This window comes from Pseudophryne corroboree, chromosome 1, assembly GCF_028390025.1.
Source record: "Pseudophryne corroboree isolate aPseCor3 chromosome 1, aPseCor3.hap2, whole genome shotgun sequence".
In the NCBI taxonomy this organism is placed as follows: domain Eukaryota; kingdom Metazoa; phylum Chordata; class Amphibia; order Anura; family Myobatrachidae; genus Pseudophryne; species Pseudophryne corroboree.
Genome location: NC_086444.1, coordinates 214,483,524 through 214,503,505, shown reverse-complemented (window position 1 = coordinate 214,503,505; position 19,982 = coordinate 214,483,524). Strand labels below are relative to the sequence as shown.

Sequence of the window (19,982 nt, the reverse complement as noted above, 5' to 3'; positions counted from 1 at the left end):
CTGACGAGCGTACACAATAAGGAAGGATATATGAATCCCGGGTAAGACTCATACCAGCCACACCAATCACACCGTACAACCTGTGATCTGAACCCAGTTAACAGCATGATAACAGAGGAGCCTCTGGATAGATGGCTCACAACAACAATAACCCGATTTAGTTAACAATAACTATGTACAAGTATTGCAGACAATCCGCACTTGGGATGGGCGCCCAGCATCCACTACGGACTACGAGAAATAGAATTATCGGTAAGTAAATTCTTATTTTCTCTGACGTCCTAGTGGATGCTGGGAACTCCGTAAGGACCATGGGGATTATACCAAAGCTCCAAAACGGGCGGGAGAGTGCGGATGACTCTGCAGCACCGAATGAGAGAACTCCAGGTTCTCCTCAGCCAGGGTATCAATTTTGTAGAATTTTGCAAACGTGTTTGCCCCTGACCAAGTAGCTGCTCGGCAAAGTTGTAAAGCCGAGACCCCTCGGGCAGCCGCCCAAGATGAGCCCACCTTCCTTGTGGAATGGGCTTTTACAGATTTTGGCTGTGGCAGGCCTGCCACAGAATGTGCAAGCTGAATTGTATTACAAATCCAACGAGCAATACTCTGCTTAGAAGCAGGAGCACCCAACTTGTTGGGTGCATACAGGATAAACAGCGAGTCAGATTTTCTGACTCCAGCCGTCCTGGAAACATATATTTTCAGGGCCCTGACTATGTCCAACAACTTGGAGTCCTCCAAGTCACTAGTAGCCGCAGGTACCACAATAGGTTGGTTCAGATGAAACGCTGAAAACCACCTTAGGGAGAAAATGAGGACGAGTCCTCAATTCCGCCCTGTCTGAATGGAAAATCAGATAAGGGCTTTTACAGGATAAAGCCGCCAATTCTGACACGCGCCTGGCCGAGGCCAGGGCCAACAGCATGACCACTTTCCATGTGAGATATTTTAACTCCACAGATTCAAGTGGTTCAAACCATTGTGACTTTAGGAACCCCAAAACTACATTGAGATCCCAAGGTGCCACTGGAGGCACAAAAAGGAGGCTGTATATGCAGTACCCCTTTTACAACCGTCTGAACTTCAGGAACTGAAGCTAGTTCTTTCTGGAAGAAAATTGACAGGGCCGAAATTTGAACCTTAATGGACCCAATTTTAGGCCCATAGACACTCCTGTTTGCAGGAAATGCAGGAATCGACCTAGTTGAAATTCCTCCATCGGGGCCTTACTGGCCTCGCACCACGCAACATATTTTTGCCAAATGCGGTGATAATGCTTTGCGGTTACATCCTTCCTGGCTTTGATCAGGGTAGGGATGACTTAATCCGGAATGCCTTTTTCCTTCAGGGGGCGGCGTTCAACCGCCCTGCCGTCAAACGCAGCCGCGGAAAGTCTTGGAATAGACAGGGTCCTTGCTGGAGCAGGTCCCTTCTTAGAGGTAGAGGCCACGGGTCCTCCGTGAGCATCTCTTGAAGTTCCGGGTACCAAATCCTTCTTGGCCAATCCGGAGCCACGAGTATATTCTTACTCCCCTCCGTCTTATAATTCTCAGTACTTTTGGTAAGAAAGGAAGAGGAGGGAACACATACACTGACTGGTACACCCAAGGTGTTACCAGCGCGTCCACAGCTATTGCCTGAGGGTCCCTTGACCTGGCGCAATACCTGTCCAATTTTTTGTTTAGGCGGGACACCATCATGTCCACCTTTGGTTTTTCCCAACGGTTTACAATCATGTGGAAGACTTCTGCTGAGGAAGTCTGTTTCCCAGTTGTTCACTCCCGGAATGAACACTGCTGATAATGCTATCCCATGATTTTCCGCCCAGCGAAAAATCCTTGCAGCTTCTGCCATTTCCCTCCTGCTTCTTGTGCCGCCCTGTCTGTCTACGTGGGCGACTGCCGTGATGTTGTCCGACTGGATCAGCACCGGCTGACCTTAGAGCAAAGGTTTTGCTTGGCTTAGGGCATTGTAAATGGCCCTTAGCTCCAAGATAATAAGAATTTACTTACCGATAATTCTATTTCTCGTAGTCCGTAATGGATGCTGGGGACTCCGTAAGGACCATGGGGAATAGCGGCTCCGCAGGAGACTGGGCACATCTAAAGAAAGCTTTAGCACTATCTGGTGTGCACTGGCTCCTCCCCCTATGACCCTCCTCCAAGCCTCAGTTAGGATACTGTGCCCGGACGAGCGTACACAATAAGGAAGGATTTTGAATCCCGGGTAAGACTCATACCAGCCACACCAATCACACTGTACAACTTGTGATCTGAACCCAGTTAACAGCATGATAACAGAGGAGCCTCTAGAAAAGATGGCTCACTACAGCAATAACCCGATTTTTTGGTAACAATAACTATGTACCAGTATTGCAGACAATCCGCACTTGGGATGGGCGCCCAGCATCCACTACGGACTACGAGAAATAGAATTATCGGTAAGTAAATTCTTATTTTCTCTAACGTCCTAAGTGGATGCTGGGGACTCCATAAGGACCATGGGGATTATACCAAAGCTCCCAAACGGGCGGGAGAGTGCGGATGACTCTGCAGCACCAAATGAGAGAACTCCAGGTCCTCCTCAGCCAGGGTATCAATTTTGTAGAATTTTACAAACGTATTTGCTCCTGACCAAGTAGCTGCTCGGCAAAGTTGTAAAGCCGAGACCCCTCGGGCAGCCGCCCAAGATGAGCCCACCTTCCTTGTGGAGTGGGCATTTACAGATTTTTGGCTGTGGCAGGCCTGCCACAGAATGTGCAAGCTGAATTGTACTACAAATCCAACGAGCAATAGTCTGCTTAGAAGCAGGAGCACCCAGCTTGTTGGGTGCATACAGGATAAACAGCGAGTCAGATTTCCTGACTCCAGCCGTCCTGGAAACATATATTTTCAGGCCCTGACAACGTCTAGCAACTTGGAGTCCTCCAAGTCACTAGTAGCCGCAGGCACCACAATAGGTTGGTTCAGGTGAAACGCTGAAACCACCTTAGGGAGAAACTGAGGACGAGTCCTCAATTCCGCCCTGTCCGAATGGAAAATCAGATAAGGGCTTTTACAGGATAAAGCCGCCAATTCTGACACGCGCCTGGCCCAGGCCAGGGCCAACAGCATGACCACTTTCCATGTGAGATATTTTAACTCCACAGATTTAAGTGGTTCAAACCAATGTGACTTTTGGAATACAAAAACTACATTGAGATCCCAAAGTGCCACAGGAGGCACAAAAGGAGGCTGTATATGCAGTACCCCTTTTACAAACGTCTGAACTTCAGGGACTGAAGCTAGTTCTTTTTGGAAGAAAATTGACAGAGCCGAAATTTGAACCTTAATGGACCCCAATTTCAGGCCCATAGACACTCCTGTTTGCAGGAAATGTAGGAATCGACCCAGTTGAATTTCCTCCATCGGGCCTTACTGGCCTCGCACCACGCAACATATTTTCGCCAAATGCGGTGATAATGTTTTGCGGTTACATCCTTCCTGGCTTTGATCAGGATAGGGATGACTTCATCCGGAATGCCTTTTTTCCTTCAGGATCCGGCGTTCAACCGCCATGCCGTCAAACGCAGCCGCGGTAAGTCTTGGAACAGACAGGGTCCTTGCTGGAGCAGGTCCCTTCTTAGAGGTAGAGGCCACGGATCCTCCGTGAGCATCTCTTGAAGTTCCGGTTACCAAGTCCTTCTTGGCCAATCCGGAGCCACGAATATAGTGCTTACTCCTCTCCATCTTATCAATCTCAGTACCTTGGGTATGAGAGGCAGAGGAGGGAACACATACACTGACTGGTACACCCACGGTGTTACCAGAGCGTCTACAGCTATTGCCTGAGGGTCCCTTGACCTGGCGCAATACCTGTCGAGTTTTTCCCAACGGTTTATAATCATGTGGAAGACTTCTGGGTGAAGTCCCCACTCTCCCGGGTGGAGGTCGTGCTGAGGAAGTCTGCTTCCCAGTTGTCCACTCCCGGAATGAACACTGCTGACAGTGCTATCACATGATTTTCCGCCCAGCGAAAAATCCTTGCAGCTTCTGCCATTGCCCTCCTGCTTCTTGTGCCACCCTGTCTGTTTAGGTGGGTGACTGCCGTGATGTTGTCCTACTGGATCAACACCGGCTGACCTTGAAGCAGAGGTCTTGCTAAGCTTAGAGCATTGTAAATGGCCCTTAGCTTCAGGGTATTTATGTGAAGTGATGTCTCCAGGCTTGACCATAAGCCCTGGATATTCCTTCCCTGTGTGACTGCTCCCCAGCCTCGCAGGCTGGCGTCCGTGGTCACCAGGACCCAGTCCTGAATGCCGAATCTGCGGCCCTCTAGAAGATGAGCACTCTGCAACCACCACAGGAGGGATACCCTTGTCCTTGGTGACAGGGTTATCCGCTGATGCATCTGAAGATGCGACCCGGACCATTTGTCCAGCAGGTCCCACTGGAAAGTTCTTGCGTGGAATCTGCCGAATGGGATTGCTTCGTAGGAAGCCACCATTTTACCCAGAACCCTTGTGCATTGATGCACTGAGACTTGGCTCGGTTTTAGGAGGTTCCTGACTAGCTCGGATAACTCCCTGGCTTTCTCCTCCGGGAGAAACACCTTTTTCTGGACTGTGTCCAGGATCATCCCTAGGAACAGAAGACAAGTCGTCGGAACTAGCTGCGATTTTGGAATATTGAGAATCCAATCGTGCTGCCGCAACACTACCTGAGATAGTGCTACACCGACCTCCAACTGTTCCCTGGATCTTACCCTTATCAGGGAATCGTCCAAGTAAGGTAACTAAAATTCCTTTCCTTCGAAGGAATATCATCATTTCGGTCATTACCTTGGTAAAGACCCGGGGTGCCGTGGACCATCCATACGGCAGCGTCTGAACTGATAGTGACAGTTCTGTACCATAAACCTGAGGTACCCTTGGTGAGAAGGGTAAATTGACATGAAGGTAAGCATCCTTGATGTCCCGAGACATCATGTAGTCCCCTTCTTCCAGGTTCGCAATCACTGCTCTGAGTGACTCAATCTTGAATTTGAACCTCTGTATGTTAGTGTATAAAGATTTTAGATTTAGAATCGGTCTCACCGAGCCGTCTGGCTTCGGTACCACAATAATGTGGAATAATACCCCGTTCCCTGTTGCAGGAGGGGTACCTTGATTATCACCTGCTGGGAATACAGCTTGTGAATGGCTTCCAAAACTGTCTCCGTGTCAGAAGGAGACATCGGTAAAGCCGACTTTAGGAAACGGCGAGGGGGAGACGTCTCGAATTCTAATTTGTACCCCTGAGATATCACCTGAAGGATCCAGGGGTCTACTTGCGAGTGAGCCCACTGCGCGCTGAAATTCATTGAGACGGGCCCACCACCGTGCATGATTCTGCTTGTAAAGCCCCAGCGTCATACTGAGGGCTTGGCAGAGGCGGGAGAGGGTTTCTGTTCCTGGGAACTGGCTGATTTCTGCAGCCTTTTTCCTCTCCCTCTGTCACGGGGCAGAAATGAGGAACCTTTTGCCCCTTGTCCACGAAAAGACTGCGCCTGATAATACGGCGTCTTCTCATGTTGAGAGGCGACCTGGGGTACAAACATGGATTTCCCAGCTTTTGCCGTGGCCACCAGGTCTGAAAGACCGACCCCAAATAACTCCTCCCCTTAATAAGGCAATACTTCCAAATGCCGTTTGGAATACGCATCACCTGACCACTGACGTGTCCATAACCCTCTACTGGTAGAAATGGACAACGCACTTAGACTTGATGCCAGTCGGCAAATATTCCGCTGTGCATCACGCATATATAGAAATGCATCTTTTAAATGCTCTATAGGCAAAAATATACTGTCCCTATCTAGGGTATCAATATTTTCAGTCAGGGAATCCGACCACGCCAACCCAGCACTGCACATCCAGGCTGAGGCTATTGCTGGTCGCAGTATAACACCAGTATGTGTGTAAATACATTTTAGGATACCCTCCTGCTTTCTATCAGCAGGATCCTTAAGGGCGGCCATCTCAGGAGAGGGTAGAGCCCTTACAAGCGTGTGAGCGCTTTATCCCCCCTAGGGGGTGTTTCCCAACGCACCCTAACCTCTGGCGGGAAAGGATATAATGCCAATAACATTTTAGAAATTATCAGTTGTTATCGGGGGAAAACCACGCATCATCACACACCTCATTTAATTTCTCAGATTCAGGAAAACTACAGGTAGTTTTTCCTCACCGAACATAATACCCCTTTTTGGTGGTACTCGTATTATCAGAAATGTGTAAAACATTTTTCATTGCCTCAATCATGTAACGTGTGGCCCTACTGGAAGTCACATTTGTCTCTTCACCGTCGACACCGGAGTCAGTATCCGTGTCGGCGTCTATATCTGTCATCTGAGGTAACGGGCGCTTTAGAGCCCCTGACGGCCTATGAGACGTCTGGACAGGCACAAGCTGAGTAGCCGGCTGTCTCATGTCAACCACTGTCTTTTATACAGAGCTGACACTGTCACGTAATTCCTTCCAACAGTTCATCCACTCAGGTGTCGACCCCCTAGGGGGTGACATCACTATTACAGGCAATCTGCTCCGTCTCCACATAATTTTTCTCCTCATACATGTCGACACAAACGTACCGACATACAGCACACACACAGGGAATGCTCTGATAGAGGACAGGACCCCACTAGCCCTTTGGGGAGACAGAGGGAGAGTTTGCCAGCACACACCAGAGCGCTATATATATATATATATATATATATATATATATATATATATATATATATATATATATATATACATATACATGGATAACCTTATATAAGTGTTTTTCCCCTTATAGCTGCTGTATCTTTAATACTGCGCGTAATTAGTGCCCCCCCTCTCTTTTTTAACCCTTTCTGTAGTGTAGTGACTGCAGGGGAGAGACAGGGAGCTTCCCTCCAACGGAGCTGTGAGGGAAAATGGCGCCAGTGTGCCGAGGAGATAGGCTCCGCCCCCTTATCGGCGGCCTTATCTCACGTTTTTCTATGTATTCTGGCAGGGGTTAAATGCATCCATATAGCCCAGGAGCTATATGTGATGCATTTTTTGCCATCCAAGGTGTTTTTTATTGCGTCTCAGGGCGCCCCCCCCCCAGCGCCCTGCACCCTCAGTGACCGAAGTGTGAAGTGTGCTGAGAGCAATGGCGCACAGCTGCAGTGCTGTGCGCTACCTTGTTGAAGACAGACGTCTTCTGCCGCCGATTTTCCGGACCTCTTCTGCCTTCTGGCTCTGTAAGGGGGCCGGCGGCGCGGCTCTGGGACCCATCCAGGCTGGGCCTGTGATCGTCCCTCTGGAGCTAATGTCCAGTAGCCTAAGAAGCCCAATCCACTCTGCACGCAGGTGAGTTCGCTTCTTCTCCCCTTAGTCCCTCGATGCAGTGAGCCTGTTGCCAGCAGGTCTCACTGAAAATAAAAAACCTAAACTAAAACTTTCACTAAGAAGCTCAGGAGAGCCCCTAGTGTGCACCCTTCTCGTTCGGGCACAGAGATCTAACTGAGGCTTGGAGGAGGGTCATAGGGGGAGGAGCCAGTGCACACCAGATAGTCCTAAAGCTTTCTTTAGATGTGCCCAGTCTCCTGCGGAGCCGCTATTCCCCATGGTCCTTACGGAGTCCCCAGCATCCACTTAGGACGTTAGAGAAATTTATGTGAAGTGATGTCTCCAGGCTTGACCACAAGCCCCGGAAATTTCTTCCCTGTGTGACTGCTCCCCAGCCTCGCAGGCTGGCATCCGTGGTCACCAGGACCCAGTCCTGAATGCCGAATCTGCGCCCTCTAGAAGATGAGCACTCTGCAACCACCACAGAAGAGACACCCTTGTCTTTGGTGACAGGGTTATCCGCTGATGCATCTGAAGATGCGATCCGGACCATTTTTCCAGCAGGTCCCACTGGAAAGTTCTTGCGTGGAATCTGCCGAATGGAATTGCTTCGTAGGAAGCCACCATTTTTCCCAGGACCCTTGTGCACTGATGCACTGACACTTGGCCTGGTTTTAGGAGGTTTCTGACTAGTTCGGATAACTCCCTGGCTTTCTCCTCCTGGAGAAACACCTTTTTCTGGACTGTGTCCAGGATCATCCTTAGGAATAGAAGACGTGTCGTCGGGATCAGCTGCGATTTTGGAATATTAAGAATCCAACCGTGCTGCCGCAACACTCTTGAGATAGTGCTACCCCGACTACCAACTGTTCCCTGGATCTTGCCCTTATCCGGAGATCGTCCAAGTAAGGGATAATTAAAACTCCCTTCCTTCGAAGGAGTATCATCATTTCGGCCATTACTTTGGTAAAGACCCGGGGTGCTGTGGACAAACCAAACGGCAGCTTCTGAAACTGATAGTGACAGTTCTGTACCACAAACCTGAGGTACCCTTGGTGAGAAGGGTAAATTGGGACATGGAGATAAGCATCCTTGATGTCCAGAGACACCATATAATCCCCTTCTTCCAGGTTTGCAATCACCGCTCTGAGTGACTCCATCTTGAATTTGAACCTTTGTATGTAAGTGTTCAAGGATTTCAGATTTAAATTAGGTCTCACCGAGCCGTCCGGCTTCGGTACCACAAACAGCGTGGAATAATACCCCTTTCCCTGTTGTAGGAGGGGTACTTTGATTATCACCTGCTGGGAATACAGCTTGTGAATGGCTTCCAATACTGCCTCCCTGTCTGAGGGAGACGTCGGTAAAGCAGACTTTAGAAAACGGCGAGGGGGAGACGTCTCAAATTCCAATTTGTACCCCTGAGATACCACCTGAAGGATCCAGGGGTCCACCTGTGAGTGAGCCCACTGCACGCTGAAATTTTTGAGACGGGCACCCACCGTGCCTGAGTCCGCTTGTAAAGCCCCAGCGTCATGCTGAGGACTTGGCAGAAAACGGGAGAGGGCTTCTGTTCCTGGGAACTGGCTGTTTGTTGCAGCCTTTTTCCTCTCCCTCTGCCACGGGGCAGAAATGAGGAGCCTTTTGCCCGCTTGCCCTTATGGGGCCCAAAGGACTGCGCCTGATAATACGGCGTCTTCTTATGTTGAGAGGCTACCTGGGGTAAAAATGTGGATTTCCCAGCCGTTGCCACCAGGTCTGTTAGACCTACCCCAAATAACTCCTCCCTTTTATAAGGCGATACTTCCATATGCCTTTTGGAATCAGCATCACCTGACCACTGTCTTGTCCATAACCCTCTCTGGCAGAAATGGACAGCGCACTTCAGTATCCGTGTCGGCGTCTGTATCTGCCATCTACGGTAACGGGCGTTTTAGAGCCCCTGATGGCTTTTGAGACCCCTGGACAGGCACAGGCTGAGTCGCCGGCTGTCTCATGTCATCAATCTTTTGTAAAGAGCTGACACTGTCACATATTCCTTCCATAAGCTCAACCACTAAGGTGTCGACTCCCTAGGGGGTGACATCTCCATTACAGGCCATTGCTCCGTCTCCACACCATTTTCCTCCTCATACATGTCGACACAACGTACCGACACACAGCACACACACAGGGAATGCTCTGATAGAGGACAGGACCCCACTAGCCCTTTGGGGAGACAGAGGGAGAGTATGCCAGCACACACCAGAGCGCTATATATATATACAGGGATAACCTTATATAAGTGTTTTTCCCCTTATAGCTGCTGTTTTATTAATACTGCGCCTAATTAGTGCCCCCCTCTCTTTTTTAACCCTTTTCTGTAGTGTAGTAACTGCAGGGGAGAGCCAGGGAGCTTCCCTCCAACGGAGCTGTGAGAGAAAATGGCGCCAGTGTGCTGAGGAGATAGGCTCCGCCCCCTTCTCGGCGGCCTTTTCTCCCGCTTTTGGTGAGTTCTGGCAGGGGTTAAAATACATCCATATAGCCCTGGGGGTTATATGTGGTGTATTTATGCCAGCCAAGGTGTTTTACATTGCTGCTCAGGGCGCCCCCCCCAAGCGCCCTGCACCCTCAGTGACCGGAGTGTGAAGTGTGCCTGAGTAACAATGGCGCACAGCTGCAGTGCTGTGCGCTACCTTGTTGAAGACTGATGTCTTCTGCCGCCGATTTTTCCGGACCTCTTCTCGCTTCTGGTTCTGTAAGGGGGCCGGCGGCGCGGCTCTGGGACCGAGCTCCGAGGCTGGGCCTGTGTTCGGTCCCTCTGGAGCTAATGGTGTCCAGTAGCCTAAGAAGCCCAATCCACTCTGCACGCAGGTGAGTTCGCTTCTTCTCCCCTTAGTCCCTCGATGCAGTGAGCCTGTTGCCAGCAGGTCTCACTGAAAATAAAAAACCTAAAACTAAACTTTCACTAAGAAGCTCAGGAGAGCCCCTAGTGTGCACCCTTCTCGGCCGGGCACAAAAATCTAACTGAGGCTTGGAGGAGGGTCATAGGGGGAGGAGCCAGTGCACACCAGGTAGTCCTAAAGCTTTACTTTTGTGCCCAGTCTCCTGCGGAGCCGCTATTCCCCATGGTCCTTACGGAGTTCCCAGCATCCACTAGGACGTCAGAGAAATCGGTTTTAAGAGAAAACCTGACCTGCACCCATGCCCTGGTGATCTAGTGGGATCGCCTGTATCCACAGTGTCCACCGCCAGCGCGCGCGGCCCGCCTCCAACTGACCGCGCCGGGTCCCACTCGCGGGACCCACTTACCACCTCCCAAAGCACGGCCACGCGATCCTGGAGAGCCCCAGCCGTGTGTGTCGAACATGAAGAAAACCGGAGCCTCCGCTGTAGGTACCCGGCAACCAGGGCTCGGGAGTGTACAGCGCCGCTGGGGAGAGCTGGAGCTGCAGCAGTGAATGTCACAAGACATTTACCACCGCTGCTGCCCTTGAAGTCTTCACTTTTTACCTCATAAAAAGCTTTTCTCAGGGCTGCTTGGAGCAGCCCCTCTGTTAAGTGCCTGCTTACTGCAGCACCAACTGACTAACTGAACTCCTGTGCTGGGAGGCGGGGTGATATAGGAGACGGCGCTATGCATCTTGGGAAGAAGGTCAAAGTTTTGAGCCTGTTGGTGCCTCGGATCAAGATCCTACTCAACACCCCATTGTCCAGACTTGTGGAGCCCAGTGTACCCCGCAGCAGAAAATAAGAATTTACTTACCGATAATTCTATTTCTCATAGTCCGTAGTGGATGCTGGGACTCCGTCAGGACCATGGGGAATAGCGGGCTCCGCAGGAGACAGGGCACATCTAAAAAAGCTTTTAGGTCACATGGTGCGTACTGGCTCCTCCCCCTATGACCCTCCTCCAAGCCTCAGTTAGGTACTGTGCCCGGACGAGCGTACACAATAAGGAAGGATCTTGAATCCCGGGTAAGACTCATACCAGCCACACCAATCACACCGTACAACTTGTGATCTGAACCCAGTTAACAGTATGATAACACAAACGAAGTAGCCTCTGAACAGATGGCTCACAACAACAGTAATAACCCGATTTTTGTAACAATAACTATGTACAAGCATTGCAGACAATCCGCACTTGGGATGGGCGCCCAGCATCCACTACGGACTATGAGAAATAGAATTATCGGTAAGTAAATTCTTATTTTCTCTAACGTCCTAGTGGATGCTGGGACTCTGTCAGGACCATGGGGATTATACCAAAGCTCCCAAACGGGCGGGAGAGTGCGGATGACTCTGCAGCACCGAATGAGAGAACTCCAGGTCCTCTTTAGCCAGAGTATCAAATTTGTAAAATTTTACAAACGTGTTCTCCCCTGACCACGTAGCTGCTCGGCAAAGTTGTAATGCCGAGACTCCTCGGGCAGCCGCCCAGGATGAGCCCACTTTCCTTGTGGAATGGGCCTTTACAGATTTAGGCTGTGGCAGGCCTGCCACAGAATGTGCAAGTTGGATTGTACTACATATCCAACGTGCAATCGTCTGTTTAGACGCAGGAGCACCCAACTTGTTGGGTGCATACAATGTAAACAACGAGTCAGATTTTCTGACTCCAGCTGTCCTTGAAATATATATTTTTAATGCTCTGACAACGTCCAGTAACTTGGAGTCCTCCAAGTCGCTAGTAGCCGCAGGCACCACAATAGGCTGGTTCAAGTGAAATGCCGAAACCACCTTAGGGAGAAATTGAGGACGTGTCCTCAATTCTGCCCTGTCCGAATGGAATATCAGATATGGGCTTTTGTATGACAAAGCTGCCAACTCCGAAACTCTCCTGGCTGAAGCCAGGGCCAACAGCATGGTTACCTTCCATGTAAGATATTTTAAATCTACCGATTTTAAAGGCTCAAACCAATGAGATTTGAGAAAATTTAGAACCACGTTCAAATCCCACGGTGCCACTGGAGGCACTATTGGGGGTTGTATATGTAGTACACCTTTGACAAAAGTTTGTACTTCAGGCACTGACGCCAATTCCTTCTGGAAGAAAATTGATAAGGCCGAAATTTGAACTTTAATGGACCCCAATTTGAGGCCCATAGACAATCCTGCTTGCAGGAAATGTAAGAATCGACCCAATTGAAATTCTTCCGTTGGAGCCTTCTTGGCCTCACACCACGCAACATATTTTCTCCAAATGCGGTGATAATGTTGTGCGGTCACTTCTTTCCTGGCTTTAATTAAAGTAGGAATAACTTCCTCAGGAATGCCCTTCTCTTTTAGAATCCGGCGTTCAACCGCCATGCCGTCAAACGCAGCCGCGGTAAGTCTTGGAACATACAAGGTCCCTGCTGAAGCAGATCCCTTCTTAGAGGTAGAGGCCACGGATCCTCCGTGAGCATCTCTTGAAGTTCCGGATACCAAGTTCTTCTTGGCCAGTCCGGAGCTACCAGTATTGTTCTTACTCCTCTTTTCCGTATAATTCTCAGTACCTTTGTTATGAGAGGCAGAGGAGGGAACACATACACTGACTGGTACACCCACGGTGTTACCAGAGCGTCCACAGCTATTGCCTGAGGGTCTCTTGACCTGGCGCAATACCTGTCCAATTTTTTGTTGAGGCGAGACGCCATCATGTCCACCTTTGGTTTTTCCCAACGGTTCACAATCATGTGGAAAACTTCTGGATGAAGTCCCCACTCTCCCGGGTGAAGGTCGTGTCTGCTGAGGAAATCTGCTTCCCAGTTGTCCACTCCCGGGATGAACACTGCTGACAGTGCTACGACATGATTCTCCGCCCAGCGCAGAATCCTTGCAGCTTCTGCCATTGCACTCCTGCTTCTCGTGCCGCCTTGTCGGTTTACGTGGGCGACTGCCGTGATGTTGTCGGACTGGATCAACACCGGCTGACCCTGAAGCAGCGATTTTGCCAGGCTTAGAGCATTGTAGATCGCTCTTAGCTCCAGTATATTTATGTGAAGAGACGTCTCCAGGTTTGACCACACGCCCTGGAAGTTTCTTCCCTTTGTGACTGCTCCCCAACCTCGTAGGCTGGCATCCGTAGTCACCAGGACCCAGTCCTGTATGCCGAATCTGCGGCCCACTAACAGATGGGCAGTCTGCAACCACCACAGGAGAGACAACCTTGTTCTCGGTGACAGTGTTATCCGCTGATGCATGTGCAGATGCGATCCGGACCATTTGTCCAGCAGATCCCACTGAAATGTTCGTGCATGGAATCTGCCGAATGGAATCGCTTCGTACGAAGCCACCATCTTTCCCAGGACTCTTGTGCATTGATGTACTGACACAGTTCCTGGTTTTAGGAGGTTCTTGACAAGTTCGGATAACTCCCTTGCTTTCTCTTCCGGGAGAAATACCTTTTTCTGAACCGTGTCCAGAATCATGCCCAGGAACAGCAGATGTGTTGTCGGGGTCAATTGAGATTTTGGAAGATTTAGAATCCACCCGTGTTGCTGAAGCACTACTTGTGTTAGCGCTACACCGACTTCCAGCTGTTCTCTGGACTTTGCCCTTATCAGGAGATCGTCCAAGTAAGGGATAATTAATACGCCTTTTCTTCGTAGAAGAACCATCATTTCGGTCATTACCTTGGTAAAGACCCGAGGGACCGTGGACAACCCAAACGGCAGCGTTTGAAACTGATAATGACAGTCTTGTATCACGAACCTGAGATACCCTTGGTGTGAGGGGTAAATCGGGACATGTAGATAAGCATCTTTTATGTCCAAGGACACCATGAAGTCTCCTTCTTCCAGATTCGCTATCACTGCTCTGAGTGACTCCATCTTGAACTTGAATTTCTTTATGTACAGGTTCAAGGATTTCAGATTTAGAATAGGCCTTACCGAACCGTCCGGTTTCGGTACCACAAATAGTGTGGAATAATACCCCTTTCCCTGTTGTAGGAGGGGTACCTTGACTATCACCTGCTGAGAATACAGCTTGTGAATGGCTTCCAAAACCGACGTCCTTTCTGAGGGAGACGTTGGTAAAGCAGACTTTAGGAACCGGCGAGGGGGAGACCTTTCGAACTCCAGCATGTAACCCTGAGATACTATCTGCAGGACCCACGGGTCCACTTGTGAGTGAACCCATTGATTGCTGAAAATCTTGAGTCGACCCCCCACCGTTCCTGAGTCCGCTTGTAAAGCCCCAGCATCATGCTGATGGCTTTGTAGAAGCCGGGGCGGGCTTCTGTTCCTGGGCAGGGGCTGCTTGCTGCCCTTTCTTACCCTTTCCTCTGCCTCGCGGCAGATAAGACTGTCCTTTTGGTCGCTTTTTATAGGAGCGAAAGGACTGCGGCTGAAAAGACGGTGTCTTTTTCTGTTGGGAGGGGGTCTGAGGTAAAAAAGTGGATTTGCCGGCAGTTGCCGTGGCCACCAGGTCCGAAAGACCGACCCCAAACAATTCCTCTCCTTTATATGGCAATACTTCCATATGCCTCTTGGAATCCGCATCACCTGACCACTGTCGCGTCCATAAACTTCTTCTGGCAGATATGGACATCGCGCTTACTCTTGATGCTAGAGTACAAACATCCCTCTGAGCATCTCGCATATAAAGGAAAGCATCCTTTAATTGCTCTAGAGTCAATAAAATACTGTCCCTATCCAGGGTATCAATATTTTCAGTCAGAGAATCCAACCACACTACCCCAGCACTGCACATCCAGGCTGAGGCTATTGCCGGTCGCAGTATAACACCAGTATGTGTGTATATACTCTTCAGTGTAGTTTCCAGCCTCCTATCTGCTGGATCCTTGAGGGCGGCCGTATCAGGAGACGGCAACGCCACTTGCTTTGATAAACGTGTGAGCGCCTTATCCACCCTAGGGGGTGTTTCCCAGCGCGCCCTAACCTCTGGTGGGAAAGGGTATAATGCCAATAACTTCTTGGAAATTAGCAGTTTTCTATCGGGGTTAACCCACGCTTCATCACACACGTCATTCAATTCCTCTGATTCTGGAAAAAATACAGGTAGTTTTTTCACCCCCCACATAATACCCCTTTTTGAGGTACCAGCAGTATCAGAGATCTGCAAAGCCTCCTTCATTGCCGTGATCATATAACGTGTGGCCCTATTGGAAAATACGTTTGTTTCTTCACCGTCGACACTAGATTCATCTGTGTCGGTACCCGTGTCGACTGACTGAGGTAAAGGACGTTTTACAGCCCCTGACGGTGTCTGAGACGCCTGAACCGGTACTAACTGGTTTGCCGGGCGTCTTATTTCGTCAACTGACTTTTGTAATGTGCTGACATTATCACGTAATTCCATAACTAAAGCCATCCATTCCGGTGTCGACTCCCTAGGGGGTGACATTACCATCATCGGCAATTGCTCTGCCTCCACACCAACATCGTCCTCATACATGTCGACACACACGTACCGACACACAGCAGCCACACAGGGAATGCTCTAATCGAAGACAGGACCCCCTAGCCCTTTGGGGAGACAGAGGGAGAGTTTGCCAGCACACACCAAAAGCGCTATAAATGTATATAAACAACCCTAGAAGGTGTTGTTTACTATATATGCGCTCTTAATATATAAATATCGCCAATTTATGCCCCCCTTCTCTTTGTTACCCTGTTTCTGTAGTGCAGTGCAGGGGAGAGACCTGGGAGCCTTCCTCACCAGCGGAGCTGAGCAGGAAAATGGCGCTGAGTGCTGAGGAGAATAAGCTCCGCCCCTTTTTCGGCGGGCTTTTCCCCGGTTTTTAAGAAACTGGCCTGGGTTAAAATACATACATATAGCCTTAATGGCTATATGTGATGTATTTATTTTGCCACTAAAGGTAATTATATTGCTGCCCAGGGCGCCCCCAGTAGCGCCCTGCACCCTCCGTGACTGAGTCAGTGAGCCGTGTGACAACAATGGCGCACAGCTGCCGTGCTGTGCGCTACCTTCAAGAAGACTGAGGAGTCTTCTGCCGCCTGCTTTCCGGACCTCCGTTCTGCCGTCTCTTCAGCGTCTGTAAGGGGGATCGGCGGCGCGGCTCCGGGACGAACCCCAGGCTGACCTGTGTTCCGACTCCCTCTGGAGCTAAGCGTCCAGTAGCCTAAGACTCCAATCCATCCTGCACGCAGGTGAGTTGGAAATCTCTCCCCTAAGTCCCTCGATGCAGTGATCCTGTTGCCAGCAGGAATCACTGAGATTGAAACCTAAAAAAAACTTTTCTAAACAGCTCTTTAGGAGAGCCACCTAGATTGCACCCTCTCGGACGGGCACAAAAACCTAACTGAGGCTTGGAGGAGGGTCATAGGGGGAGGAGCCAGTACGCACCATGTGACCTAAAAGCTTTTTTAGATGTGCCCTGTCTCCTGCGGAGCCCGCTATTCCCCATGGTTCTGACGGAGTCCCAGCATCCACTAGGACGTTAGAGAAATTGACAGTATTCCTGACATCCAATATGTACAGTTACTTATTTATGGATGGTATATAGTTTCCTAGCGATGGTCAGCCTGTGCGGGTAGTGATGTATGGAGGGCACATAGAGCTGGTCAGTCTGTGCGGGTAGTGATGTATGGAGGGCATAGGTGTGCGCAGGGGGGGTGCCTGGTGCGCACAGGCACCCCCTAATGTCTGGCACCCTGATCTCACATGCCTGAGGCAGCGATCGCCGAGCAGGCTGATTACTGTCCCCTCTGCGCTGCACCCTGTCAGGACTGCATTACTGACCGGATGCCTGGGTTAATCAAGGGTGCCACTGCCACCGGCTTTCAAACTCCCGGCTCCACCTCAATGTACAAAAACAGTGTGACGTGATGACATCATGCTGCTTGCATGCCCACCCGTCACACCCGCCACATACACACCTCTTTCATTCTATGCTATGCCAACACCAGCCACTGATGAGGAGCAGCATGCAGCCAGCGTTCATCTTAGGAAGACAAATTCAATACTGGCGGACAGCTGGCAGCAGCATTGACACGTCACCTGTTTTTCCAGCAGCAGCAGTACTAGTCTGCGACTGTCAGTGTCAGTTAGTGACTGACTTGTAAGTAAGCTGCTGCAGTTTGCAGGGGAAAGACAGGGGGAGCCAGACCAGGCAGAGGAGGAGCAGTGTAATTTCAGTGAGTGCCATCAGGGGTGTTTGTTTGGAGCACACCACAACATCTGCAATGTATCTGCTTTATTAGGATTGGTACAAAGGTGGATATTTTATATGCATTGACCATCAATAGGCGGTGCTAGACACACCCCTCCGACGGTGCACCCCCTAATAAAATGTGCTGCGCACGCCAGTGATGGAGGACACATAGAGCTGGTCAGCCTGTGCGGGTAGTGCTGTATGGAGGGTACACAGACATGGTCAGCATAGGCGTGCGAAGCACATTTTATTAGGGGGTGCACCGTCGGAGGGGTGTGTCAGCACCGCCTTTTGGGCGTGTCTAGCACCGTCTATTGACGGTCAACGCAATATAAAATATCCACCCTTGTACCAATCCTAATAAAGCAGATACATTGTCAGATGTTGTGGTGTGCACCAAACAAACACCCCTGATGGCACTCACTGCAATTACACTGCTCCTCCTCAGCCTGATCTGGCTCCCCCTCTCTTTCCCCTGCAAGCTGTAGCAGCTTACTTACAAGTCAGCCACTCACTGTCACTGACAGTCGCAGACTAGTTCTGCTGCAAACACGAGTGACGTGTCAATGCTGCTGCCCACCGCCTGCCAGTATTGAATTTGTCTTCCTAAGAGGAACGCTGGCTGCATGCTGATCCTCATCAGTGGCTGGCGTTGGCATAGCATAGAAGGAGAGAGGTGGGCATGTGGTGGGTGGGCGTGCGAGCAGCATGACGTAATCACATCACATCACACTGGTTTTGTACATGGAGGTGGAGCCGGGAGTTTGAAAGCTGATGGCAGTGGCATCCTTGATTAACCCAGGCATCCGGTCAGTAATACAGTCCTGACAGGGTGCAGCACAGAGGGGACAGTAATCAGCTTGCTCGGCGATCGCTGCATCTGGCATGTGAGATTGGGGTGCCAGACATTAGGGGGTGCCTGTGCGCACCAGGCACCCCCCCTGCGCACACCTATGATGGTCAGTATGTGCGGGTAGTGACATATGGACGATACATACAGGGTATTAGCGGTATGTCCCCTACATGTGCAATCAGTGGCTGGGGTATCTTGCGCTCACCTGATGGTCCTGATCACAAAGTAGATGATGACCAATGCGCTGACCAGCACCAGGACGATCAGGGCACGCTGCGTCTGCGGTTTGGGTATGAGGGGTGCTGCTGCTGTGGAGGACAAGTCTCCGTTGGGGACACCGGAGCCGTTCCTGCTGACTCCGACTGGGGGCTGCGGTCCGCTGATACCAATGGGGGGCGCTGTGGCGGCGGAGGTGTGGCCCGTGAAGGGCTGCGCACTGGGGAGACAGGTGAAGGCGCACAGCGCACACAGGAGCGTGGTCACCCAACGGAGCGTCGGCCATGGAGCACTGCCACCACGCATCTTCCCGGCCGCACCGCCGCCTCCTCCCCCACACGGAGGAGAGGGGACAGTGGCAAAATCTACGTGAGGCTGGCACACGGAGAGACCTGGGACCCGGGTATCAGCCTATACTACTACTGTGTGTGAGCCACTTCCCGGTCCCGTACTGCACGCTGCGTGGTTGCTAGGCGACGCGCCGCCTGTGTACGTGGTCACATGACACGGGCGCGTGTACACTCAGTACAACACACAAACACACACACACTGGCAGTAGCATCTCCACGTTCTCAAGTCAGACACTGGCGGGCTGCAGCTGTGATCCAGACAGTGGGGCAGGCGCCGGCTCCCAGGGTGTCCTTTTTATGTGTAATAAGATTATATAATAATACATATGCTATCTAAGTATATTATATAATACGTTTTTCTCTAACGTCCTAAGTGGATGCTGGGGACTCCGTAAGGACCATGGGGAATAGCAGCTCCGCAGGAGACTGGGCACAAAGTAAAAAGCTTTAGGACTACCTGGTGTGCACTGGCTCCTCCCCCTATGACCCTCCTCCAAGCCTCAGTTAAGATTTTGTGCCCGAACGAGAAGGGTGCAATCTAGGTGGCTCTCCTGAGCTGCTTAGAGAAAAAGTTTAAAGTAGGTTTTTTACTTTCAGTGAGACCTGCTGGCAGCAGGCTCGCTGCATCGAGGGACTAAGGGGAGAAGAAGCGAACTCACCTGCGTGCAGAGTGGATTGGGCTTCTTAGGCTACTGGACATTAGCTCCAGAGGGACGATCACAGGCCCAGCCATGGATGGGTCCCGGAGCCGCGCCGCCGTCCCCCTTACAGAGCCAGAAGACTGAAGAGTCCGGAAAATCGGCGGCAGAAGACGTCCTGTCTTCATTAAGGTAGCGCACAGCACCGCAGCTGTGCGCCATTGCTCTCAGCACACTTCACACTCCGGTCACTGAGGGTGCAGGGCGCTGGGGGGGCGCCCTGAGACGCAATAGAAATACCTTTTTTTTGGCTAAAAATACATCACATATAGCTCCTGGGCTATATGGATGTATTTAACCCCTGCCTAAATTACAATAGAAAAGCGGGAGAAAGGCCGCCGAAAAGGGGGCGGAGCCTATCTCCTCAGCACACTGGCGCCATTTTTTCCTCACAGCTCAGTTGGAGGAAGGCTCCCTGACTCTC

The 19,982-nt window shown here is 50.7% G+C and overlaps 1 protein-coding gene across 1 annotated transcript in view; it reads right to left on the bottom strand.

Annotated features, from left to right (window-relative positions):
- The window catches only part of FAM174A (family with sequence similarity 174 member A), a 139,603-nt gene extending 120,560 nt beyond the window's left edge, over positions 1-19,043 (bottom strand). Inside the window, exon 1 of the mRNA XM_063964070.1 lies at positions 18,500-19,043. Within this exon, the coding sequence (XP_063820140.1) occupies positions 18,500-18,816 (317 nt within the window). The 5' untranslated portion in view covers positions 18,817-19,043. The remainder of the gene's footprint in view (positions 1-18,499) is intronic.
- Between the last annotated feature and the right edge of the window lie 939 nt (positions 19,044-19,982).